The sequence below is a fragment of the Delphinapterus leucas genome, chromosome 16, assembly GCF_059928025.1.
Source record: "Delphinapterus leucas isolate spDelLeu-1000000601 "Yukka" chromosome 16, BTC_Dleu_Yukka2, whole genome shotgun sequence".
NCBI classification, from domain to species: domain Eukaryota; kingdom Metazoa; phylum Chordata; class Mammalia; order Artiodactyla; family Monodontidae; genus Delphinapterus; species Delphinapterus leucas.
Genome location: NC_143144.1, coordinates 26,748,511 through 26,773,931, shown reverse-complemented (window position 1 = coordinate 26,773,931; position 25,421 = coordinate 26,748,511). Strand labels below are relative to the sequence as shown.

At 55.7% G+C, this 25,421-nt stretch overlaps 1 protein-coding gene across 1 annotated transcript; it reads left to right on the top strand.

Annotated features, from left to right (window-relative positions):
* The first annotated feature begins 35 nt into the window (after positions 1 to 35).
* Positions 36 to 25,003, top strand: SPOCK2 (SPARC (osteonectin), cwcv and kazal like domains proteoglycan 2). The gene is made up of 10 exons (XM_089897640.1): positions 36 to 224; positions 12,880 to 12,925; positions 13,184 to 13,298; positions 14,797 to 14,911; positions 16,548 to 16,662; positions 17,046 to 17,165; positions 17,664 to 17,882; positions 19,380 to 19,442; positions 20,913 to 21,050; positions 21,146 to 25,003. The coding sequence occupies exons 1-10, from the start codon at positions 36 to 38 to the stop codon at positions 21,286 to 21,288; spliced, it is 1,263 nt and encodes a 420-aa protein (XP_089753766.1). The 3' UTR covers positions 21,289 to 25,003.
* The last annotated feature ends 418 nt before the right edge of the window (positions 25,004 to 25,421 follow it).

The window sequence follows — 25,421 nt, the reverse complement described above, 5'->3', positions numbered from 1 at the left end:
CCCACCCCCTCACCTCAGGTCGAATTCAGACCACGATGCGCGCTCCGGACTGCGGGCGGCTGGCGCTGCCGCTGCTGCTCCTCACAGTAGCTGCCCTGGCCGAAGGCGACGCCAAAAGGCTCAAGGAGGGCGAGACCCCCGGCAATTTCATGGAGGACGAGCAATGGCTGTCGTCCATCTCGCAGTACAGCGGCAAGATCAAGCACTGGAACCGCTTCCGAGACGTGAGTCTGCGGGGCTGAGAGGGCCGAGGGCTGGGGCTGGGGGTTTGGGGAGGGAGCTTTGGAGCAGAGACCCTGGGGCTGGGAGTGGCGGCTGCATGTCGCAGCCTCAGGCTCCCGCAGCCTAGCCGGTTAATTGCACCAAGAGTAAACAACGAGCACCCACCGGGCTCCTGAGACCCCTCCTCATGTACTCCCCAACCCAGGAGCTGGCGGGCTTGGGACCCCCAGTCCCACACCCTCCCAGAGCGAGGAGTTACTCTGGGGGCGTGCGTAAGCGACGAGGTCTCCCCTTCAGGCTGGGTGCGGAGAGGGGTGCAGATTGCAGTGGGGCAGGGGGAAGGGGGCGGAGGGGAGTAGGGAGGGAGGGGCGGGGACCCTGGCTTTGCCTGGGCCTCCGACCTGCTCCTCTTTTTTTTTGGTGAGCCATCCCCAGGTGTCCCCCTGGGTGGATGCTGCAGGTTCCACATACGGGCCACTGCAGAAGGGGCTGGTCTGGGTGGGGCCGGTCAGGGACAGTAGCATCGTCTTGCGCTTGCCTTCTATTCCCATCTTGGGCTTTGGGTAAAGGAGAGACAGAAGGGGACAGGGCCCTTGGTTGGCGCTTTGAGTTGGGGTCGGGGGGCGCTCTTAGCAGTCCTCCTAAGGCGAGATGGTGAAAGGCGTGTCCGTGATGGGGGAGCTGGTGAAAGCAGTGAAAATACCGGAGGCCACCTCTGGGTGGCCCCCAGAGCCAGGTCTGGGGTCCCCATGCTGAGGGACGCGAGCACTAATGGAGGCTGGTTTTCCAGGACCAACCTTTCACGGGGGAGCGCGGCCCAGAAGTTGGGGAGCTGCAACCTGGAGGGAAGACTCCCTAGCCCAGTGGACTTGAAAAGCAGAGGGGAGAGCCCAGTAGCTGGGTATGGGAGCCCTTCAGGGACGCCCGATGGAACCCAGGCTTAACCTTGTGCCGGACTTTGCCGGGTAGGGGGTGGGGAGGCGGCTGCGGAGGAGCGGGCGTCGCTGCAGCACTTTGTTTACGGGCACCTGTAGATCAGAGGGGAAACTGAAGGCTGCCATGTTCGCATAAGGGGAAGTAGGAGTGAGGAGGGGAGGGCAGAGGGCGTGGCTGGGACCCAGAGAAGGGTCCGGGCGGGGGTGTGAGGTGCTGGATGCGCCCGGATGCTCCGGAGGAGAGGAACGATGGTACCCCGCGATCTGGTGCTTTCCAACACCCTGTCCCCAGAAAACCTCTCCTACGACCCCAATTCTTGCCCCTCATCCCCCAGATTCTCTCATCAGACCCACCTAGTATAACACAGGCCACACCGTGACCTTTCTCATCTTAAATTGTGTGCATCCAGAAGTTCCTTAGCAATGTGTTTAAAACACACATGCTTCATATGATTTCCAGCCACATGATGGAAACAGGCAGAAATATGCATCTTTTTGTTACCCTGAAACAAGTGACTGTTTATCTCCAAAGTCAAACTGGTAGGTTGTAAATTCATCAGGACTCGCATGCTGCCTGGTCCTCAGGGCTGAGTGGCCTGGGCCCGAGTGGGCGGTTTGCACCACCCCACGGCTGGTCCAGTGACAGGAGCCTGGAGCTCCAGCAAGACCTTTTCCACGTCCCCTCCAGGCCCAGCACAGATTAGCTGCAGTCTCCTGCCGCTGCCTGGGAAGCAGCCCGGCCACAGCATCGAGAGCGTGGCAGCAGGCTGGCCCATCCTGAATCCATGTGTCACTTGTCCAGGCCTCCCTCTGACTCGTTGGCAGTTTGATCTTCCATAATGGGCCTAGTGAAGGTCAGAGGGAAAAGAAATGCTTAATCAGAACAGTACAGGTTTAAAAATAAAAGGTTCCTACCCACCTCCCTTCCACTGACTTCCAATAGCCAACTCTGTGGGTGAGGATAGATGACTGACTGCATGACCCCTGGCACAGGGCTGCCCACCTGTCTCCCTGTACTGATGCCAGTCACTTCCCCCTTCCTCCCATGCTCATCAGAAAAAAGCCACCAGAATGAAATTCTGCAGGACCTGCCCCCATAGGATTCATGGAAAACTTCAAAGCATGTGTTGGTTTGCGTGGCCTCAGGCATTTATAGGGTAGATTTCCTCTAAAACCCCATTTAAGGTAGCCCTGGCTATAGGAGAATGGGGTCAGGGAGAGAAGGAGGACAAGGAAGGGTGGGCAGGAGGACCTGGCTATAGGGATCCTTTGGCAGCTTCTGCAGAAATGCAGGAGGCTGCTAGCTCAGAGCCACTGCATTGCATAACTCTAGGGGTGCCATGGTGTGAATGGTGCCCCCTGGAGTTGTGCAGTGCACAGACCATGCACAGGGGCTCTGCCAGGACTGCAGACAGTTCTCATTCCTCCCCTGTTAGCAGAGGCCCCACTTGCCACCCTAAGGACTGAAGGCCCTCTAGTTGGGCACAGTAGCATTGGCTTTATGTACATTTCATCAGGCAAGCTTTCTTGAAAATATGCTCCTTCGCTTCTCAAAAGAGAGGTAGGAGTTTCTTTTGAACCTCTGAGGCATTGCCAGATGGAGCCAGAACCTTGTTGATAATCAGTCACAAAATGGTGCAGGGCCCCCACTCTGCCTCAGTGGAAGGGAGGCAAGCAAGCAGGGGGAGTGGAATATTCTTGGGGAATAGGATCAAGGAGTCGATAGTGTGGGTGAGGGAAATGTCTCCATTTAATGGTTGGACTGAATTGAGGGGGGAGATTGAGAGAATCATGTCGAAGTGGTCAGGAGAAGGAAGGAGAGAAGGAAAGCGCGGGCCGTTGCTCCAGTGTGGAATTGGTCTGAGCTGGTTAGTGGGGAGTTCAGCTTAGCATTCTTCCTCTGAGCACTAGGATTATTAGTGGGGTGGGGTGTTGTGAAGGATTTACTGGCAGAGTAATCCTCCCCTCCAGTGGGCGCGGGGCTCTCACATGTGTCAGGAGAGATCTCTGCCCTGCTGCCGGGAGGAGGGAATTTCAAGTCAGAGGAGATGGGGATCTAGCTGTGCCCTGCTCTGTGCAGGCCTGGGCTTTTTGGAGCCCTGCTCCCTAGTGCTACTATCTCCGAATTCACTCCCTGCAGAAGTGGGTGGATTTTACCGCAGTCTTTGGAACAGAACATCCAGAGCCTGGTAGATAGAGATGGACACTTGAGAGGAGACAGGCCCATTACACAGCATTCTTCCTGGCAGCTTCCAAGAGCTGGCTGGACAGCACTGACCGTTCTTTTTCTTCTTGGCTCTTCTCTGCTTTGTACCCCACTTCCATTACATTTTAATGATACTTATGAGGATCCAGCACAGTGCTGGGCACCCTGGAGGCATGCAGTTAGCACGTGTTGAATCACTGGTTGCAGGGAGCGCTTACATCTGCCAGTCCCTGCAGTCAGCACTTTATCCCTGTGGCCTCTTGTGCCCTCCAACAACCTGTGAGATAGTTACCATTACTTTATATTCCACCCTATATAGGACACAGAGGCACAGAGAAGCTGAGTAACTTACCCACGGTCAAATAGCAAGTAAGCAGCAGAGCTGGGATTTGAACCCAGGTCCTCTAACTCAACTTTGCTTTTTAGAGAACTCTAAGCCTAACCCTTAGTGGAGATGGAAAAGAAGAGTCTACCCTGGCTTGTGCCCTATGGGCTCAAGGATGCCTGGGCAGGAGCAGCACCTCCTAGGAAGGGGGGGCCAAGGCTCTCAGTGTCTTTGGCAGCCTGCCACCAGAGCAGCTCTCTACCCAGGAGAGGCATGAGGCCTGGGTTCAGGTTCTGATTCTGCCACTGCCTGGCAACATTATGCCAGGTACATCACATAACCTCTCTGAACTTCAGTTTCAGTCTAGGAGACTGAAACGGACACGTGAACATGAAGACATCTTGTCAGAGGGCTGGGGGGCATCCATTTCAGGCAATATAGAAAGAAACTCCAACCCCATAGAAAAACCACCAGATGGATCAGTGTTTCTGGGGCTAGCCCACACCATGCCTCTGGCTCCATGAGAATGACACCGATGTATGTTTACTAATTCACTCATTCACTGCAGATCTGAGCACCTCCTCTAGGCCTGTGGCTTCACCATGAACCTGGGGTCTGGCCCAGGGAAACGTCGCCTGCTGGCTACTTAGGATTCTCATGTTTTTATGAACACCAAGTAGGCCAGTAGCAAGTTTCAGCCACAAAGGGCCTCCCTTGTTACCACCCCTCCCCTCTCCCCACCCCATACTGCTGAACCAGTGCAAGTGTGGGAATGAGCTGCACAGGTGTTCGTGGATAAGTGTGGGTGTGTGAGAAGAACCCCAAACTGGGTCAGGATGGATTCCATCATTGGGATTTGGGGATGGGAGGCTGGGTCCTGCCCTGTCCTCCTCCTCTTCCACCTCCACTTTGGGTTCAAATCCTCTCCCACGCTGGAGGGGCTGGCGTCGCCCAGAGCAGTGTAGTGCAGTGAGAGACTCTTGAACACCCAGTGGGGCTCCAGGCGTTGGGAAGAGAGGGAGAGAAGAGCACTCTTTGCCTAGAGAGGCCGTCTGAGTCTCCTCTCAACTTCCAGGCAGTCTGCAGAGGATGGCCAGCCAACACCACCCCCTCCATTCTCCAGAAGGTCAGAGGGCTGTCCAGAGGAGTGGAAGAGCTCTATCCTACCCTGAGCCCCAAGGGCCCTGGGAGGGTGCTCAGCTTGTCTTCCTCCCTGGGGGAGCCACTTCCAGTTTCTGGCCCTTGATTTTTCCCTTGGTTTAATGGGCAGCCCTTGTCATTCTGTGACTCCAGAAGATGACGCTAGAGCCCGTCCACAGCCCTCCACCTGCACACATCCCCCACCCCCCTCAACTGCCCCCTTGCCACAAGCTGAGCAGCAGGACTTTGGGTTTAGGAAAAGGATTTTCTTTTTGCTCCTGAGGAGGTATCTGTGACCAGGTCAGGGTTGAGTATGTATTAACCAGAGACCAAGAAACCTGAGAAATGAGGCCTAATGGCATCCTGGGGCAAACACCAGGCTGAGGATGGCCATACTGCCGCTGTGTAGGTTCCCTTGTAAGTGTAATGTGGGTCTTCTTAGGGCTATAGACAGGGAAAATGTGTCTAACCTTGGCGGGCAGACCCAGGCCCAGCTGCAAGCTGTAGGGTGATGTGATTCTTGAAATGTCGCAGCCTCTGACCCCCTGAGGGCTCAGCCAGTGTTCAGTTGTATGTGTAGCACCTTCCTTGGGGTTGCTGCAGCATTTATTGGTCATAAACACATTTGGCACATGTTGGTGCTGCTTTGCATCATCACTTATGCTGTGGGCTTGTATCTCAAGAGTCCTCCTGCTGGTGTTTATCACATTCCTCCCAAGGTAAGTCCCTGAGGGTAGGGTCTGGGGATAGACTGCTTTGTGACCTTACCACCCCATCCTCAGAGCATTGCATGGGGTTTTTGTGCACACAGTAGGTGCTCAGTGTAAGTATATGCACCGTGGAATAGGAAAGGCAGGAAGGGTCTCAACTAACCTGTCCTCTGAGCCCCTCCCTCTTTTCCCCAGGGAGCAGCACTGTGGATTCAGGTGGTAGAGGGCAAAGGGAGAGCTGGGGCTGAGCCACGCTGACTATTTGGGGTGAGCTCTTCCTCTTTCTGGACCCTGAAAGGTTGGGATAGTCACAACTAGAACCCCGGCACCCTGACTCCAATGATTCATTTGTAGGATAAGGGAGTACATGCTACTGTGAAGGAACATTATCCCGCAGGCCTCCCTGTTCTCCCCTGTGTCTGTGGGCCTGGACCCGGCTGCAGCCAGCCTTCCCCTTTCTCCTGGGAAGTAGGGGGCTCAAAATTTCCCCCCACCTCAGTGGGCCCACCGAGCAGGTGACCCACCCATCAGACCTGTGGGTGGGTGAGCACAGGGCTTCCTCAGATGGAGACCAGGTTCCCTGAGGCAGGGCATCCTGCCCCTGTGGCTCTCTTCTCTGACATCTGAGAAGAGGTCAAGGCTGCACACAGCAGGAAGGACAAGCCAGGCCGGGCCAGTGTCTTACTCCTGCTTGGACGCAAGCTGCTGGCTCCTTCCCTGATCCCTTGCTCCCTTGCACAGGTTAGAGGACGTGGAAGAGTCTGAACTTGTTCAGGCTCCTTTTCCCCTCTTCTCAAAGTTCTCAGTTTAGGAGAGGGGGGGAGCAGAACTGCGGCGCCTCAGCAGCATTAAGCACTGAGCGCTGAGCCTCCACATTTTACAGATAAAGGAACCGAGCACACCCAAGCCCACGTGCTCTTTCACAGCCCCATGTCTGTGTTTTCTTAGCTCCAGTGTCTGGCCCTCCTCAGAGATCCCTGGGATTTAAATCCTGCCCCTCACTCATGTTCCAGAAAGGAAACAGAGGTCCTGAGGCAGCTCAGAACAGAACTCCAGGCCCACCCTCCCCTATACCTCTCTCTTGTTCTCTGCCCTCTATGGACCCCTGGGGCCACTGCCTGAACCAGAAACCCAAAGACTGGGGCCGAGATGCCCCTGGAGCTGTGGAGAGCTCAGGCCCCACGGAGTGTGGGGATGGGGGTCAGCGCGGGCATACCTGAGGCCAGGTGGAGCTCCTGGCATGCTGGCAGTGATAAGCACATTTTTGTCCTCCAAGGAAATTCCTCCGAGCAGAGAGGAGGTGGGAGGCGGGGAGTCTGCCAGATGCCTGACTCCGTCTGTTTGTCCAGGCCTAACAGCCTCTGCCGCTCCCTCTGAGAGAGGGGCAAATATTTAATGACTGCCCCCCCTCCCAGCCTCCTCCATGTGGAGGGTGCCGCCTCCTCAAGATGCCTTCTGCCTGGGCCTGTGACAGGGGTGTCAGGCCTCAGCTGAGAAGGAGCCAGGCAGGCCCCACTTCACCCCTGCTTGTTCCTTTCTGGGTCCCTCCCTCTGTGCTCCCCGGCTCTTTGCAGGGAGAGGTAGGAGGAGCCCCCAGCTACAAGTTCCCCACTCCTGGGCCTTCTCAGTGGACTGGGTTGCATCAGAGGTTCCCTCGCCTGAGGAATGAGGCCAAAATAATGCCGGCTACGGGGCCTTTCAGAGGTTGAGAGAGGCCTGGCCCACTTCCATTTTTAGAGGTTCTCGATCTATTAAGAAATGAAGAAGTGCCATAATAGGGTTACAGAAGTTATGGTTTCTTTAAAGTCTCATGATGCACATCTTTCGGTCCTGTCGGTGTGCCTCTGGCTGTAGAGCCTCAATTGGAGACGTCAGAAGTCTGCGTTTGAGGCTCCTTGTGACTGTGAGACCCAGAAGTGCCTCTTGTCCACCTTGTCCCCCAGACTCCCACCGTGTGTGCCGAAGAACCCAGCTTCAGTGCTCCTGTTTCGTGAGTTTTGCAAGTATAGAGCTTCACAGTTTACAAAGTGCTCTCACAGCTGTTATCGCACTGGGTCCCTCCGCAGCTCAGGGAGGAAGGCAAGGGAGTCACCCTTACTTTATAGGCAAGGGAAGGGGCTCCAGTGACGGCAAGGCTCTCTAGGCCACAGTCTTGTTGGCAGTCAGAGGCCAGGCCAGGCCAGTACCCAGTGCCCTGATTCCACGCCAGGGCGAGGGTGGGGGGTGTCAGTCTCTCCATCACACGGTGCTGCAAAGAGGCAGGTGGAGATTTGCCCAGGTGGTTTCTAGCCCTGGGGCGCTGCTCTTCTGCGTGATTCACTGCTGTGTCCCATCCTCCCCACCAGATGGAGAGGCTGGGGGAGATTGGGTTAATTCAAGCTGTGAAGTGAGCGGGTGATTTGGGTGCTAATTAAAATGACAGGAAGTAAACAGCGCTTGGAAACACCCAGCATGTGCCCCCTAAGCCCGACTAGGCTTGCACACTCACTGCCGTTTCTCCCCCAGCTTGGCACAGTGGGCCCTGTCTCCATGGCAACCGGGCTGAGCTGCTGAGATCAAAGCAGGAGATGGGTTAGCTCCAAACCAGCCGAACCAGGGGCGGGTGAAGAGGGTTCTGGAAATGCCTGGAGAAGGGGGGCCCCCAGGTGTCTTCCCCCACCACCGCCAGTCTCTCCACTCTGCTTACAAGACTCCCTGCCTAGGGGTTGGAGCAGAGCTGGTGTGGTGGGAGAAACCACCCATGGGCTGGGATTGGGCCTCCTGGGTCCAGTCTTGGCCTGGGACTTTCTTTATCTGCGAAAATTTATGGAGCAATACAGGGTCCTGGTTAGGGGCACAGATTCTGGAATCCCAGTTCTGGGGGTACCAATACTATTCTGCTGTGCTGTTGATGTGTGATCCTGTATAAGTCACTTAACCTCTCCAAGCCTCAATTTTATCACCTGAGAAATAGGATGATAATAGTGATTTTCTCTTAAATTCTCACGAAGAGTAAAATGAGCCAATGAGTGCAAAGTGCATAGCGCAATGCCTGCCACACAGTAATTGCTCAAAAGATGTTAGCTATTATTAGTGTATTTTTACTATTGCTAGGTGCTGGGCATAGAAAGGTGAACTTTATATGGTCTCTGCCCTCGAGGAACTGGCCACCTAAATAGGGCAGAAGCAATGGCATTGCTTGGTGTAACCAGAGCAATAATAACTTCTACTAGGTGCAGTCCACCTGAAGGAAAACTAGATACGGGGCGAGGTTAGGGAAGATGAAGTGTGAAAGCCAGGTTTTGAAAGATAAATAGAAGTTCAGGGGCTGGGTGCAAACATATATTCCAGAGGGGGAAGAAGGCTGTGCCGAGGCCTGGCCAGAGTGATACATCCACTGGAAGGACATGGGGACAGGAAGAGACTCAGAGAAGATGGGCTTTCTTCTGTAGGTGACAGGGAACCCTGTGAGGGTTTTTAAATATAATATTTATTGTGGGTTTTTTCCCCCTTCATTACAAAAGTAATACATGTTCATTGTAGAAATTTTAGAAACTTGGAAAAAGGCAGAAAGATGCCCAGATTCTCTACTCCTCTCCCCCAGAGGAAACCACTGTTAACATTTTGATATGAATGCTTTTTACCTAATCATCTTTAAACATTTTTTTTTCAAAATAAGAGCAAGCTATATATTTAGTGAAGGGTTTTAAGGTGGGAGAAACATGATCAGAATTATCTTCTAGACAGATCTCTGTGGCTGCAGGGGTGTGGAAGATGGGCGGGGTCAGGGAGAGCCCAGAGGAGACCCTGCAGTAAGTGAGGCCGGGGTTGCTAGGGTGGGACCATTTGGCATGGTGAGGGGAAGGCAGGCTGGAGAGAGAGCAGGAGGTGGAGTGGACAGGACTCTCCTCACACCCCACTGGTCTCTTGCTCTCCCAGTGGTGGCCACTCTCTTCTCCATTTGCAGGGGCCCCTCATGTGGCCTCTCCCTGCCCATTTCCTGTCCCTCCACCATTTTTTCCACCTGAAGTCTCTGGTCTCTTCTGCTATAACAGCTTTTATTTGTTGAGTATTTTGTGGACACCAGGCACCCTTCAGATACCATCTCCTTTCATCTCTGAGCGGTCCATGAGTTAGGTGCTGAGCTCCTACAGGCCGAGGTGCTTGCCCGAGGTACGCTGGTAAGGGAGCATGGGCTTCTGTGGGACTCCAGGGCCCTCTCTCCCCCTCATCCCGCTCTTTGGCTGGCTGCTCCCATTCTCCTGGAACTGAGGGTCCTGGGATCCAGAACCACTTTGGCCTCCCTCAACCTCATCCACCACAGTGGAGACAAGGAGCTTAGCTAGAACCCAGGGCAACCCTTGTATACAAAAGGGGCTCAATCCCTGTATCCTGAATCAGGGGGAGTCTTAGCCTCACTTGGGCTGGGGTGGGTGGAGATGGCTCCCTACCAGGGCTCTCACAAAGCAGCTGGATGGTGAAATAGCCCTTTCTTTGAACTCTCTCTTCCCCCAGCCCACTCCCCCCTAGATTTCTAATCAGAAATTCTTGGTATTGACCTTTGAGAACCTTCTTTGTTCTGAGTCCCAAAGGCTTCTGCTCACAGCCTGGTTGGAGGTTAAGGCATTAGGTTAGGTCCAGAGTGAGGGGGAGAATGAGCAGGCGTCAAGGCCCTCGGCTAACACCCCTCCCTGCTCCAGTTCAGGTGTGGGTGGGTTCTGGGACACACAGACCTTGTTGGTTGAAAGCAGATGACTCACACAAGCCACTTCCCCCGTCCTCTTCACAACCTCATGCCCACTCCCCTTCCAGAGGATGATGGAGCAGATGTGAAGACCCCAACTCCATGAAGGCCAGTCCCTACTTTTGCCCCAACTTGTAACCCTGGCCTCAACCACTTGGCCATGCTCAGCCTCATTTCCCATCTGTGGTGAGTGGACACCAGGGGAGGGACCCCTCCACCCTGATGAGTTCCTGGAGAAGAAGGGCTGGGTCTGGGCTAGGTTCCTTTGGCCCTGGCATAAAGGGAAATTATGCCGCAGTTCCCTGTCGGCTGCCTGGCGGTCTTCTTAGAAGCTTGCCCAGGGGCTCAAGAGGGTTCCAGCCACGTCCCGTGGAATTGGGTGGGTGCCTGAGCCAGGAACCTGGGCTGGTCTGTTGAGTGTCCAGGGGGCCGCCCAGGCCAGGTTCTCCAGAAGCCCCTCCTGTGGCTTTGCTCCTGGGTCCAAGGACTGCAGGACACTTGGCTGCTTGGACACATATGTGGGTTGTTACTTAGTTTCTAGATAAAAACCAACTGGCATTGGGTGAACTGTCTTGAAGTGCCCTTTCCTACGAACACCCAGCACACACTGTTGCTTCACGTGTGTGCATGGGTACAGATGCTCACAGACGAGGACACGCATGCCTGCACACACAGGTGCTTTGGGACACATGCCCATGAGTGTGCACGTGTGAAGACCCAAATGAATGCACACACGTGTGTGCAGAAGCACACACTCAGGTTTGCACCTGACCCCAGCGTGCTCTACCTGGGTCTGACGCCAACTGCTTGATCAGCATGGCCCCTCTCTGGCCTTTGCCCAGGAGGCTGTGTTGATAAGGGCTCTTGCCCCTGCCTGTTCCTGATGCTTGTCAACTTCCAGGGGACACATCAGAGGCCTCAGAGCCCTTGGGCTTTCAAGGCCCTGTGGGTGCCCTCTGGTGCAGGACCCCCATGCCCTCTTCCCCAGGCCTGACAGGAGTCTGGTCCCTTCCCACCCCTACCCCACAGTGTGGCCTCTGCCCTCATCCTTGCATAGTTTTGATCCTTGGGTGGGACTCACGACGAGGAGGCAGCTGCACGTGGCTTCTCCTGCCCCTTGTCCTCCAGCACCTGGAGCCCCATGCAGAGGAGGCCGGCAGCTGGCTCCTTGGCACTGCCAGCCTCCAGTCCAGAGAAGCCCTCTCCCGCCTGCCTGGCAGAGCTGCTACTGGGAACACCTTGGGAGCTGTTTACTGGTTTTCAGCTGCTGCCTCCACCCCACAGGAGAAAGTGGGGAAACCAGAGGAGCTGGGGTTTTATGCCAGTGAGCTAGGCTGCGTGGGAGCTGCTCTGCCTCTGGCCACTGCGGGGTCCACAGGCCCAGGGGAGGGACTTGCAGCCGGAGGAGGGTGAGGAGAGAGCTCCCGTGTGCCCTGGGTGCCTGACAGTGTGCGGTATCCAGAAGAGAGGTCTGTGCTGGGCATTGGGTGACCTGGGTTCTGAGACGGTGGGACTTGGGTCAGGTCATTTCTTGTCTCTGGACTTCCCGGCCTCTCCTGCACATAGAAGGGGCTGGGACAGATGACCTCAGAGGGCCTTTTCAGGATCTTCTGAGTCTGAGGATTTGCAGCTGGACGATGGTAACTGAGTAAGCTGTTGGGAGGGGCCATGGTCCCCCTTTCTCTCAGTGCACCATCTGAGTTCTGCACGCAAGTCAGACCTTGACTGCAAAACAGGTGTCAGGGGAGGGGACTGCCTAGGAAGGGAGGGACCCTGGTAGAAGGAGAGAGGGTGTTTCTGGAACAGCCAGGGCATAGGCATGAGAATCACTTCCCAGGCAGTATGGGCCCCTCAGACATCTGTCCTGATGGTGGGGTGAGGGCTGGTTCCTTTGGGACCAGCTTCAGGGCCTGAAGTAGAGGGATGGGGCCTCACCCTTAAAGCCATGGGCCTCACCTCTACTGCTCCTAAGGCCAGCCCTGAGCAGGCCCCGGCCTCAAGCTCTCTTTTGTAAAGACATAGGAGTACTGCTCTCCAGTTGGAGGCCATAGAGGTCAGAGGATGGTAGCAATCAAAGACCATTGCCCAGCATCCACAGTCACGTGATGAGGCCTGGGGAACCCTGACCACATGGTCTGAGGGTAGGCCTCACACTAAAATCCTCGTCTCTCCCTCTCTCCTCCTGCTCCGGTTCCCGTGGCCTGCTGCTGCTTGCTGATCCCCAGGAGGTAGAGGTGAGTGCTGCCTGGGGCTCCACTGCATATGTGTCTGCAGCTACACACCCCACTTTCTTCTCTTCCCACTTGCACATTCACCCCAATTTCTCCTCCCCTGCGTCATCCAGTGTGGGATGGGGGGTGTGGAATAAGGAGATAGGGGAATAGAGGAGAGGCCGGAAGAGATTCTGGACATGGGTTTAGGGGGATAGAGGTCTGGGGGAGGCAGCTGGCAGGGCCTGGGTGGACAGGGGTCATCTGGGAAACCACGAGGATGGTGGCAGTTGGCATGCGGAAGCAGTGGCCCAGGCTTCTCCTCTGTTGGCCCTGGAGTTGAACTTCGGCTCTAGGATGTGAATCTTAGCCCTTCCCTTCTCCCTCACCCGCTCTGTCCTTCCCTAGGACGACTACATCAGGAGCTGGGAGGACAGTCAGCAAGGAGATGAAGGTAACATGCCCCTCCCACATTGGGGAAGGTGACTGACACCCATGAGGACTTGAGACCAGAGGGCAAGTCCTGATCATGGCTTTGGACGCTCCTTGGGGAGCCAGACCAAATGGGGATGGAATTTCCAAGCCGAGGAGCTCTGGTTATCAAGGGCTGATAGAGAGAGGGGCTTCCCAGCTCAGAAGTGGGGCTGGGGGCTCCTGGGCTCTCTAACACTGAGTCCCAGGTGACCTGTATCCTAACTCTGTGTCCCTGCAGCCCTGGATACCACCAAGGACCCCTGCCAGAAGGTGAAGTGCAGCCGTCACAAAGTGTGCATTGCCCAGGGCTACCAGCGGGCAATGTGCATCAGCCGCAAGAAGCTGGAGCACAGGTGAGGGCCTTGGGGAGGTGGGAGGCCTGGAGGGGGTTTGCTTAAAGAGCAAGGGCTTAACTAATACATAGGAGAGGATCAGTTGTCTTTTGCTTCGGAACAAACTACTCCAAAGCTTAGTGGCTTAAAACAACAAATGTGTGTTATCTCACACAGTTTCTGTCAGGAATCAGATGTGGTTCTATTGGATGGTTCTGGCTTAGGGACTGTCAGGAGGTTACAGTCAAGATGCTGGCTGAGGCTGCATCATCTGAAGGCTGCACTCAGGCTGGAGGATCCACTTCCAAGCTCACTCACTTGGCTGTTGGCCCTAGTCAAGGGGACCTCTCCATAGGGCTGCTTGAGTGTCCTCACAACATGGCAGCTGGCTTCCTGTAAGGCAAGTCATTCAAGGGAGAAAGAGCAAGGAGGAAGCCACATTTATGACTTAGTCTTAGAAGTCACACATTGTTACTTCTGCCACCTCTATTTGTTAAGAGCGAGTCTTAAGTACTGCCACACTCTAGGGGAGGGGAATTAGGTTCCATGTTTCGAAGGGAGGAGTGTCAAAGAATCTGTGGACATATTTCAAAACCACCACACTGTATGAGATCAGACACCAAACTGTGGGACCCAGGGAAAAGCACATTTCCTTTCTGGGCCTCGGTGTCCATATCCGTAAGACAAATAGGTTGGCCCAGATAGTTTGAGGTTCCTTCCAGCTCTGACATGGAGCCACTTCATGAAATATTTAAGGTTGTAGCTTCTGAGGCTTTTAGAGGAGGGAAGGAGTGAGGGGCATTTGAGGCCTTAGCTCCAGCCCAAGGACAAGACCCTGCCTGACTCCAAGACCCCCTGGAGAAGGTCCCATTTCCCTCCGCTTTCTCCTTAATCATAGAATCAGAGACCAGAGACTTGGGGTTGCAATCTTAGATGCCTGTAGGGGCCTGGCAGGTAATGTAAATGCATGAAGAGAGCTTGGTGACAGACCACTCTGGTGAGCCCAGGCCTTGTGGAAATGCAGGACCAGGACTCCCATATCTTCCATTTTAACTAGGCCAGAAATCCAGGTTTTTTTATGTGAACTCTTGCATTTTGCAAATGTTCATGAATAACCCAATTAAAAACAAAAACCCTTGGTGGTCAAACAAAATGATCCTACAGGCCAGATGTGACCCATGGGCCATCAGTTTGCAATCTTTGATTTGGTCTTACCCCTTACGCAAGTGTGAGTCCCTTTTACATCTTACACTTGGGCCTGGAGTTGCAACCTGAGGGCCCTGCTGGAAAGGGGAAGCTGGGGGTCTATACCCTGCCCTGTTGGTTCCACCTTTATGAGCTAGAAGAGGGTCTGGCTGGGGGTGATGGGAGGTGGGCAGGGGCAGGGAGGCAGCTGCATCTACTATAGATCACCAAGAGCAACTTCTTTTTGGAACCAGTCTCCTGAACCCTCCCTTGCCCTGTCCGTCTCTCATTTTTGCTTCCACCCCTGTGCCCTCCCATTCTGCTCCTCCTGTAGGATCAAGCAGCCTGCCCTGAAACTCCATGGAAACAAAGACACCATGTGCAAGCCCTGTCACATGGCCCACCTCGCCTCCGTCTGCGGCTCTGATGGCCACACTTACAGCTCAGTGGTGAGGAGCCCTGGCCCCAGGAGGGGTGGGGGTGGGGTGCACTGGAGTCCGCAGGGAGCAGAGAGGACAGCTCAGCTGGGCCTTCTGTGGGGCTCCCAGTACTGCTGTGGGGCCGCATGCACTTGTCAGCGCATTCAGCGTGGCCGACCACAGCAGGGGCACCAAGCCCAGGAGTCTGAGCCAGACCCTGCCCCTGACCTCGGGCAGGTGCAGGTGGGGGCTGGGGCCTGGAGGAGACGGGTAACTGCAAGTCAGAGTTAAGTGAGGAAAGGGCCTCATGAAAGTATGGAGGGCAATGAAAGGAAGGAGCTCCATCGTCTAGGTGCTGGGGGTTGAAATCTTCCCATGGGTGGATATCCACGTGGACAGGATGGTTCACCAGCAAGCACCAGGCATTCTGAGGCAGGAGGAAGTAATCCTCCGTGAGATGACAATGTGGGAGGGAACGGTGGTTGGGTGAATGAATTCCAACCTGATGGGATTTTTGTGAGGGTTAAATGAGACAGTATTTGTGAAAGCATTTTATAAACTTTAAAGTACCCTAGAAATGCGGGTGCTAATTGTGAATGCTTCTGCTAGCTGTGAGGAGTTGCTTGGTGTCTGGAGGGCATGGACTGTTAGCTGGAGTTGGGTTCTGGGGCATAGGAACCCTTTTGGGGTGAGATGCAGATTTGAGAGTCACCCATTGTGGGTGATGATTGACGTTGGGGAGGGGATGAGGTCACCCAGGGAGAATAAGGCAGGGAGAGAGAATAAGCAAAGGGGCAGAAGCTGCATGGAGGAGGGGTACAGAGGACGTAGGCGGAGCTGGTAGAGAGAGAAGGAGAGCGCTGAGTCACACCACCTGAGGGCAAAGCAGGGTTTGGGCAGGAGGCTGTGGTCTGAGGGTCCCAGTGCTGCCCTGTGGGGAGGTGGAGGTCATCGGGAGGTCTGGCTTCCAGCCCAGCCCCGTGGCCTTGGCTGAGTCACTGGGCTTCTCTGAGCTTCCGTGTTCTCTGCTGAGTCCGAGAAACACAATTCCTCCCTCACAGGACTGTCGGGGGCCAGGTGAGGTCACGTTGTAAAATGCTACGAGGACCCGCTTCCATGAGCGGTCATCCCATGGGGAGAAAACAGACACGACCAGGGGAAAACACTTGAAGGGCGAGGAATGGATGAACCCCTCTGGAAACTGTAAAGGCCAGGGAATTAGCAGATGTTCAGTAGCCAGTAGCTGTTTGTTATCAAGAGAGCCCATGGAGGTGACTGTGGGAAGGCCATGAGGGAGGGGCCCACAGCCGGTTACCTAGGGGCCAAGGGGCTGTGGGGAGGAAGAGGAGAGGCCAAGAGGGCGAGGAGGGGTGGGTGAGTGGGGGTGAGGGGATGGGGGTTTCCTGGGAAGGACAACTGTGCAGAGAGGCAGGCTGGTGCGGAGTGGGGCTTCTGGGAGCCTTTGAGTCCCCCCGCTTCCTGGGCCTGCTGCCCCTGACCACTGTACACCTGTGGCCTCCAGGGGGATTAGGAGGGCCGTTCCAGGCTGTTCGTGGGTCTGTCCCTCCCATCTCCAAGGAGGAAGGCAGATGTGGCTGCCATGGTTGGCTGGAGGGTGCCCCTAGCAGTGCCCCCGTCACCCAGCCCGACCTTTCTTTTTGTGCAGTGTAAGCTGGAGCAGCAGGCATGCCTGAGCAGCAAGCAGCTGACGGTGAGATGCGAGGGCCCCTGCCCCTGCCCCACGGAGCAGGCCGCCACCTCCTCCACAGGTGGCAAACCAGGTAATGAGTGCTGGGCCGCAGCCAGGCAAGGGGTGGGAGGCGGCTCACTGCCAGGGCCCCGGGACGCCTCCTTCAGGAGAAGTAGCAAAGACAGGGACAGGCCTGAGGGACCTGTGGGTCTGGAGGTCTGGTTTACATGGAGCAGGAGGGCCCCGGCCTCATCCCAGGGAGACTGTGCTGGGTGTTTTTAGTGCTAGGGAGTGAGGCGGAGGAGGAAGGTGGGAGAGGAGGAGAGAGAGCCTCTGATTTCTAACTCCCCTTCCCTCTGGCATCCCACTGCCCAGCCTCCAGGCCTGTAGGGCAGCACCCCCAGCTGAGACCATGCTTGCTGCTTCACCCCACCTTCACCCTCCACCCCCTTCTCCCTGTTCTGCCGACTGCAGAGACCTGCACGGGCCAGGACCTGGCTGACTTGGGGGATCGGCTGCGGGACTGGTTCCAGCTCCTTCATGAGAACTCCAAGCAGAACGGCTCAGCCAGCAGCGGGGCCCACCCGGCCAGTGGTACAGGAGCTGGTTGCTCTGCAGGGGAGGAGGGTGGGAGATGGGGGGACGGGGGTACACTGGGCCACCTGGCTGCACTGGGGAGCACCCACTTTTGCTCCTTCCTGCCAGACCCTGAGCCCCTAAAAGAACCTAAACCTCAGAACAAGGGGAGGGAGGCTTGATCAGACAGGAGGGATTTGGGATAGCTAACAGGAGGAACTTCTTAAAATGAGTGGAAGGAAGCTAAACCCTGAAATGGGTAGCCAAGGGAAGGTAAGGAATTATTTTCCCTGAAGGGCTTTCAGAACAGGGTTTTGACTGGTTTGGGTGCAGTCCTAAGCAGAGGCCGAGGGATGGGCCTTCAGCCATTCTTGAATTTCTCAACGCCATGGTTGGATTCTGAGCTGTCCTGACCCTGAACAGAGGGCTGGGACTGACAGAGAGGTGGAGGGATGAATGGACAGATGGATGGAGCGATTTACCTTGAGCAGGTCTGAACCGTGGCCTTCTCCCCAGGGCTGGACAAGAGCCTGGGGGCCAGCTGCAAGGACTCCATCGGCTGGATGTTCTCCAAGCTGGACACCAGTGCCGACCTCTTCCTGGACCAGACGGAGCTGGCTGCCGTCAACCTGGACAAGTACGAGGTCTGCATCCGCCCCTTCTTCAACTCCTGCGACACCTACAAGGATGGCCGTGTTTCTACCGCCGAGTGGTGCTTCTGCTTCTGGAGGGAGAGTGAGTGTGGCCCCTCCCAGGGCCCCAGGCCCCCGGCCCTGCTGTGCGGGCTCTGCCCCTTGCTCCAGGCTGTCTTTGGGAGTTGGGGTGGCTCCCTCTTGGCTACCTCCCCATGCCCAGAACTTTTCCTGCTCCCCCACTTCCTGCACTCTCTCAGCACCTCATCTCTTGGAGCCCAGGGAAGCCAGCACTTGAACTCCCTTCCTCGGCAGGCTCCAAGGTGGATTTTGTGGGTCCTGAAGCTTATGCACTTTCGGAGGCCTGCTTTAAGGAAGAGTATTAAAAACTACACATGTAAAATTTCTAGGGCCCCTCAGAGGGCTTGGAAGGGGCTCAGGGTTCCTGAAGCTGAAGCTAGGTTGGCTTCTCAGTGATTCCACCTTTAGGCCCATCTCACAGTACTTGCCCCAAATATGTGATTATGCGTGTGATCATTAGCCTTAGAGATATAGCGTCGTTTGTCAGCTTTATGTATCCTGAGCCAGGGCAGGACATGTGCTTAGAGATCATCTAGGCCAAGTGAATAACCATCATCGATGGTTAAACTGAGGTTCCGAGGGCTCAGCTGACCAGCCAGAGGTGGGGTAGCCTGTGCTCTGCCCCTGGTGTTTGGCCTGGTCCCCACTGTGGTCGTGTGATGGGAGTATACAGCAACTGTGGCCCGAGGCTGGGTCTTCCTCTAGGGTTCCGCCATAGCTGGTGTGGGACGCTGGGCAGGCAACTGAATCTTTCCGAGTTCAGTTTCTTCATCTGAATGGGGAGATAACGATACCTCAGAGACTGTTGTGAAGATGAAGTGAGAAAATCTGGGTGCAGAGCACCATGTAAATCACAAATCCCTCTGCCAGTGTGGGGTATTTTGACCAGTTTTACTGCCCGTAACTGCCCAGCCTTCCTGCTCTCTCTGCACAGCTCCAGCACTTTTACTTCCCAGGCCTTTGGAGCTCGTGCTGTCCATTCTGTATAGTAGCCTTCTTGGGCAGGAGGCTGGGAGCTGCTCTCATTTTACAGACAGCCAGGCCCCCGCTGGGAAGGGCTAGGGGACTTCTCAAGGTCACAGACAAGTTAGATTTGGCTGCCAGTTATCTTCAGGCTTCCATCTAATGTTCCCTCCAGTCTTATGTTGCCCCCGGGCCCTCTCACCCTGGGGAATCTGTGCATTCACCTCCTCTTCTGAATCCTGTTTACCCATCCCATGAGTGGCCAGTACCCTCAGAGATACCCCTGGGCTTCCTGGGGGGCCTCAGCACATCCCACAGCCATGGAACAGCCTCTCCCGGTTGGAGCCTGGGTGTTCTTATCTGGCAGAGCCCCTGTGCCAGTTTTGGAGACCTTAGAAGGATCAGTGCATCCCACTGTGGGGCAGCCCTGTGTCAGATCCTGGGTATTTTCATCTTGCAGAGCCCTCTGACTGGGTTTCTAAGCCTTGAGGGGGCTCAGTGAGTCCCATCAGCACCATGGGACAGCCCCCATCAGAGGCTGATTCTCTCCCTGCAGAGCCCCCCTGCCTGGCAGAGCTGGAGCGTATCCAGATCCAGGAGGCTGCCAAGAAGAAGCCAGGTGAGGGGGCTGGGCTCGGCTCAGAGGAGGAGTCAGGTGCCCTGGGGTCCCTCTGAGGCCCAGAGGCTCTAGCCACTGGGTATCATGGAAGATGCTGAGTTCAGAGGAGGCCCTGGCTTAGGAAGACAGGAGAGGGAAACTCCCTCCTGTCTTTATCCTCGTGGTGGGGAAAGGTCTCCCAACCAGCCCCTCAATAAGTGTGTTTTAAGCACTAATTTTGTGCCCATTCCTGCCAGGACTGGAGGTAGGGATACAGAAGGTTCCTAGAACTCTCTGTTCAATTCACTTCAGCCAGGGTGTGTGCAAAGCCCATAGCAGATGCTCGTGTTCTCGGCAAACATTTGAGTGCCAGCCCTGGAGAGACAACAGCAAACCCAGCCTAGATCAGAACTGATGGGCAAGACAGTAGTGGTCCCTGGCCTCATAAAGCACACGGGCTACTTGGGGAAACACAACCCACAAGGTGACACACCAGAAAGACAGAGCGACCGGTTGTGGCTCCTGTATGTAGCTGAGGCGCTGAGGGAGAGCACAGTGGACAGAAGTCAGCCTGGGGTCAGCGAAGGCCTCTCTGGGGAGCTGGTGTTCAAGAGGAGAACTGAGGGATGAGAACGAGGTAGCCAGGAGCAGTGCTGAGGGCAGGAAAACGTTCTTGGGACACAGAAAGGACCCGTGTGGCTGAGCGTGGTGTTTGAGGGGACAGAGGTCCGAGGGGCAGATCCCATGGGGCCTTATAGCTCCTGGGTGCAGCTTGGCCTTTAACTGGGCAGTGAGACCGGCACATATGAAACCAAACACTGGAACCTCCCTGCAAAGCCGTATTGACTGAGAACCCAGTGGCCTTTGGGGGCAGGCACTAGTGCCACTTCTGCCAGGAAGCCAGGATCTTCCTCCTGGAAGCAATCCTCTCTGGTCTGCATTCCCCTGCCCTGGGCCTTAGGGCACATGTCCTGGGGTGACTGGTGTTAACATTTCTATGTTATCTCACCCCTACTAAGTGGGCAGAGTCTATCACTGGGGCCCCAGAGTGGGGATGTCAGCCGGTGTCTGTTAAGTGAACAGAGGAGCAGCCTGAGGGCAGGTCAGAATCAGAGGGCTGGGAGGAGAAGCTGGCGTTGCTGGCAGGAGACAGCCAGGCAGAGGAGCAGCTGTAGGATGGAGGGTGTCTGGCACAACGAGGTCACACTGGCCGTCCTGCAGGACTTGGGAACTGTGGAGGCAGATGGGAGCCGTTGTAGGGGCTGAGCAGGTGGTTTAGAAAGGCAGGTTTTCTTGTTTCTGGTCAGTCAAGCTGGAATAAATGCTGACGTCCAACCCTGGACGTCTGAGCTTGTTGGGTGGTCAGTACCTGCGCTGGCTGGGATCTGGTGGGGTCTGGGCCCCTGTGAACCCAAGGTCCCAGGGCCACCTCTGGGAAGAGCCCACACCCCGAGGCCCCTGCTCTGACCCTGCGGGGCGTGCCCCATTCAGGAGTCTTCATCCCGAGCTGTGACGAGGATGGCTACTACCGGAAGATGCAGTGCGACCAGAGCAGCGGCAACTGCTGGTGTGTGGACCAGCTGGGCCTGGAGCTGACGGGCACCCGCACGCACGGGAGCCCTGACTGCGGTAAGGGCCGGACAGCCGCCGGAGGCCCAGCTTGGTGTGGCAAGGTTTCCTGCTAGCAGGATGCTAACCTGCCCCTTGGCTTGTTCCCCTCACAGACGACATCGTGGGCTTCTCAGGGGACTTTGGGAGCGGTGTCGGCTGGGAGGACGAGGAGGAGAAGGAGACAGAGGAAGCAGGCGAGGAGGCGGAAGAGGAGGGCGAGGCTGGCGAGGCGGATGATGGAGGCTACATCTGGTAGATGGCCCGCGGGGCGCTGGGGCAGGCCAGGGTGCTGACGGCCGGGGAGACAGGCCAGCAGAGGCCTGGACGGAGCAGGCAGATGGCGAACGGATCCAGAAAATAACACTCTGAAGCTACCCTGGCTCCAACGGGGAGGACCCGATGTGCAAGTGTGCATGGCACGTGTGTGGCATGTATGGCCGGGATGTGTGAGTGAGTGTGTGTGTGTGTGTGTGTGTGTGTGTGTGTGTGTGTGTGTGTGTGTGGCATGCACTGAAAAAACGTGTCCTTGGTCCACACTGCTACTGGCAGAGTGAGTCACCCAAAGGCCCCTTCGGCCTCCTTGTAGTTTTCTTTCCATTTTAGTTTTAAAATACACACATACACACACTGCAAGGTCAAAACTGATTAAATGAGATGCCCCGTTGCCAGTCCCCCAGCCCCATCCAGGCCCACCCTGACACCCTGGGATTCCTTGTCCTGATTTGCTACCTTCTCCTCAGTCAGTCCTCCCTCCTCCTGCCCCTGCCCTTCTCTTTTTCCCTTCTGGAGTCAAGCCCTGGCCTGTGGGATGAGGCCTAGGGACCATCCCTGGGGGCAGAGGGGAGGGAGGGCAGGGAGCTGTCTGCTGGCCAGTTTGGCTGTGACACGCCCACCAGACTCAGATGAGAGGGGCTGGGACACCTGCCTCAGTGAGCGCTTTCCCTTTGCTGGACTCTCCTCCTAACCCAAGCCAGTGTGACCAGAGGTGGCAGAGAAAGAGCTGGGGGCAGAAGCTGAGAGGTGGGGGAGGAAAAGGCCTTGGCAAGCTGCTGGGGAGGGGAGGGGTGGACCATGTGAGGAAGAGAAGGGACCAGCTTGACAGGGAGAGTATGCCTTTGCAGATCCAGGTAGAGCTCTTAGGAGTGGAGATGGGGCACCCCTGAATGCCAGGCCCTGGAACAGCTCGGGCCCCTTTCTGTGGCTCTCAGGTAGGGGCCTGGTCTGGGCTGTTCTGTAGGGGCAGTGGGTGGTGGTTATGCAGGTGAGCTCCCCCTAGCTCTGAGGGAGGACCACACCTTCCCCTGTCTCCATTGCTGGGGTCCCCCACTCCAGGAACCTGAGGATCAGGCTGCAGGTGAAGAGCCTGGGTCTTGCCCAGGGGTGTGTGTATGCACCCACGTCCTCCCTGACCCCTTAATAATTGCTCCCCTCCCATCCAGGCCAACAGAAAGCATTGTCCCTGAGACCCTGTGAAGGAGGAGCAGTGGAAAGCTGCAAACTTCTGCCCTCAGAGACCAGGATGTTTCCCCATATCTCCTCAAGAGAGAGGCACCCCTGGGCCATTTCCAGCCCCACGCCTCTCAGCCCCCGGGCTTGCCCTCCATCCCCTTCGAGGGTCCCCTAGGGCTGCTGTAGTGGAGGGCCTTTCAAGCTCTGAGGTGTTCAGGGTTGTGAAAAGTCAGAGGGGACAGGTCCGGGGCAACCAGAATCTGAGGCCATGCTTCACTGTTCCCCCAAATCTCCTTACCGTGTGGCAGCCAGCATGAGAAAGTGCCCCAAGGTTTGTTTGTTTTTTTTCTTACTCTATCCAGTTCTCCCTGTTGAAGCAAATTTTTTAACACCTTTGGTGAAGAATTTCTTGCCTGGATTTGGGCCTCTGATGCCCTTTGGTGTGTGGTGAGTGCAGTGTGTGTGTGTGAGTGTGTGTGTGTGCGCGCGTGCACGCACGCACGAGCCTAGGGACCATCCCTGGGGGCCTGGCACATGAGGAGATGAGGAGCGCCCTGCGTGCTGGGTGGTGGCAGGGTGTGGGGTCCACGTCGTCGTAAGGTTCCCTGGGCAAGCCTCCCAGCCTGGCTCCCCGGATTCTTTACTTCCACCCCGGAATCCACATCTTACAAGCCCTCCCTAGGGGGAAATAATGAAACTCCAGTTAGTCCCATGAACCGCTTCTCATTCCACAGCACAGTTCTGATTGTTGAGGTGTCGCGCTGTTCCAGATCCCCCTCGCCTGTCTCCCCCTCTCCCCTTCCTGTTGTCCCAGTCCTTCCTCTGGTCCCCGGCTCAGTTCAGGGAAATTCCGGTTCACATCAGCCCTCTGCTGTCTGAGCACAGCTCCTCTCAGAGGTACTTGAAACTTCCTGCTCTCGCTAGGATTGGAGTCTGTCTGTCTCTTCCCTCTGCCCTGGCTCAGACTTCTGGAACCGTCTCCTGGGCGTGGCTGTTGAGGATGCTGGGGCGTTCTGGGGTGGGGAAGGGGCAGAGAGGGAGGAGTGCCCCTCTCCTCTTACTGTTGCCCTCCCCTCCTGGGGGCACATGCCCTCTCTGGGTCTTCTGGTTGTGCACGTTTTTGTGACCTTGTAAATATGTTGTAGAGAGAAAGCAAAAGGCGCTGAAGTAGACCCTGGTGGGACTCAGGGGTCCAGCATTGCCCTGTCTCTGAAGCCTCTACGCTGCTTTTCACCCCACTCTCTGGGACCAAGACACCTGCCCCCTGCAAAGTTAGACCAAGCAGCTTGTGCCCAGTGGGCTGAAGGCCTCCAAGTCACTTCTTGTCAGACAAGGTGCAGGTTTCCTTGTGAGCAAGGTTGCAGGGTGGTCCTTCCTCAGCTCCTTGGATGTGTGCCCTTGACCAAGCTGTCTGCCACCTGGCCCCTCCCATGTCCCTCTTCTCGGTGTCCTCTCTCTGTCCTGTCCCCACTCCCCTGGCTTAGGCAGGCAGCGGGATTCGGGCTGTGTTGGAAAGAGCTCGACCACAATTTCAGAGAAGTTTCTTGCCTGGCCCTGGAGCTGCCCTTGGCCACCCCAGGCCTCCTTACCCACTGGTGCTGGGAGAGACGGGCACGTCTAAGATGGGGCAGGTTGGAGTTGGAGGGAAAAAATGTGCCTTGAGAGACCACTCAGAGAGGGTTCAGGGCGATGGGAAAGGAGGTGTGGGAGCTCAGGAAGAAGGAGGAGGGAGGTGAAGCTGGTGAGAGTGTGAGGGGGTGTGACTGCCCCCCGTTGTCCCCCTGGGGCTGTGGCCACATGTGGCCAATGGTCACACTTCTGTCCTCACACCAGCCTGCCTGGTTTTAGTGGGCAGGCCACCCACTCACCTCTCATGAGCTCCATCTGCTTTCAGCTTCACCTGAGTGGGTGGGGGTCCATTGGGATCAACATGGGAACCCTCCATTTCACCAAAGCCTCCCCCGCAGCCCTTGGGGAGAATGGGTGGCTAATCCACTGACCCCTAGCATCATCGTGAGGCTGTGGGCTGGCAGGGGTCAAAGGGAAGAGACACCGGGGGTGCCAAAGGAGACTCGAGACATCCGAGGAAGTCCCAAGCAGAGCAAATTGCTTTATAGCCTGAAGCCTCCTTAAACTGTGTTACGTGCAATAACTGAGCTTAGAGTTAAGAATTGTGTTCCAAGTGCTTGGATTTCTGTCTGTATATTTAAAGTGCTGAAATCGTATCTCTCAGTAATTTTAGATGTCTTAAAAAAAAAATCGAAAAACAAAGTGTTAGACTGTGTCTGTGCATTGATGGGCACTCAAGCGTCCCGTGGGTCACCCCACCCTCTTCCTCTCCCCTGTGCCCCCCTCCCCTCACATTCACCCCTGCCCCCCGCCTCCACTTGGGGACCCCCGCCTCGTGTTGTCTTTATCTGCCTATTAACTCAGCCTAAGGAAACAAGTACACTCCACACATGCATAAAGGAAATCAAATGTTATTTTTAAGAAAACGGAAAATAAAAACTTTATAAACACCACCTACTGGCACTACTCTGATTATTCTCCCCCTTGGTGTCATTTTTCACAAAACAAGGTCCCAGGATTCAGGCTTGTGGTCAGCACGCTTCCCTTATTCACCTTCATATGTTAGACCTCCGAGAGGGTGGGGCTGCGAGGAGAGGCCTGATTTACTGAGGGGAGGACCAGAAGCAACTTAGAAACATTTTTGGTATTATTGCAAATATATATGCAATGTCTATTTGTAGATAGGCCAATAAATACATCTGTATCACAAAACAGAGATCAAACTCTGTGTCCTGCTTTTTTTATTCAGCCTATTATGAACCTTTCTCTATGTCATTAAAATTATTTGAAGACATGACTTTAAAAAATTGTATTGAAATATAGTTGATTTACAATGTTGTGTTAGTTTCAGGTGTACAGCAAAGTGATTCA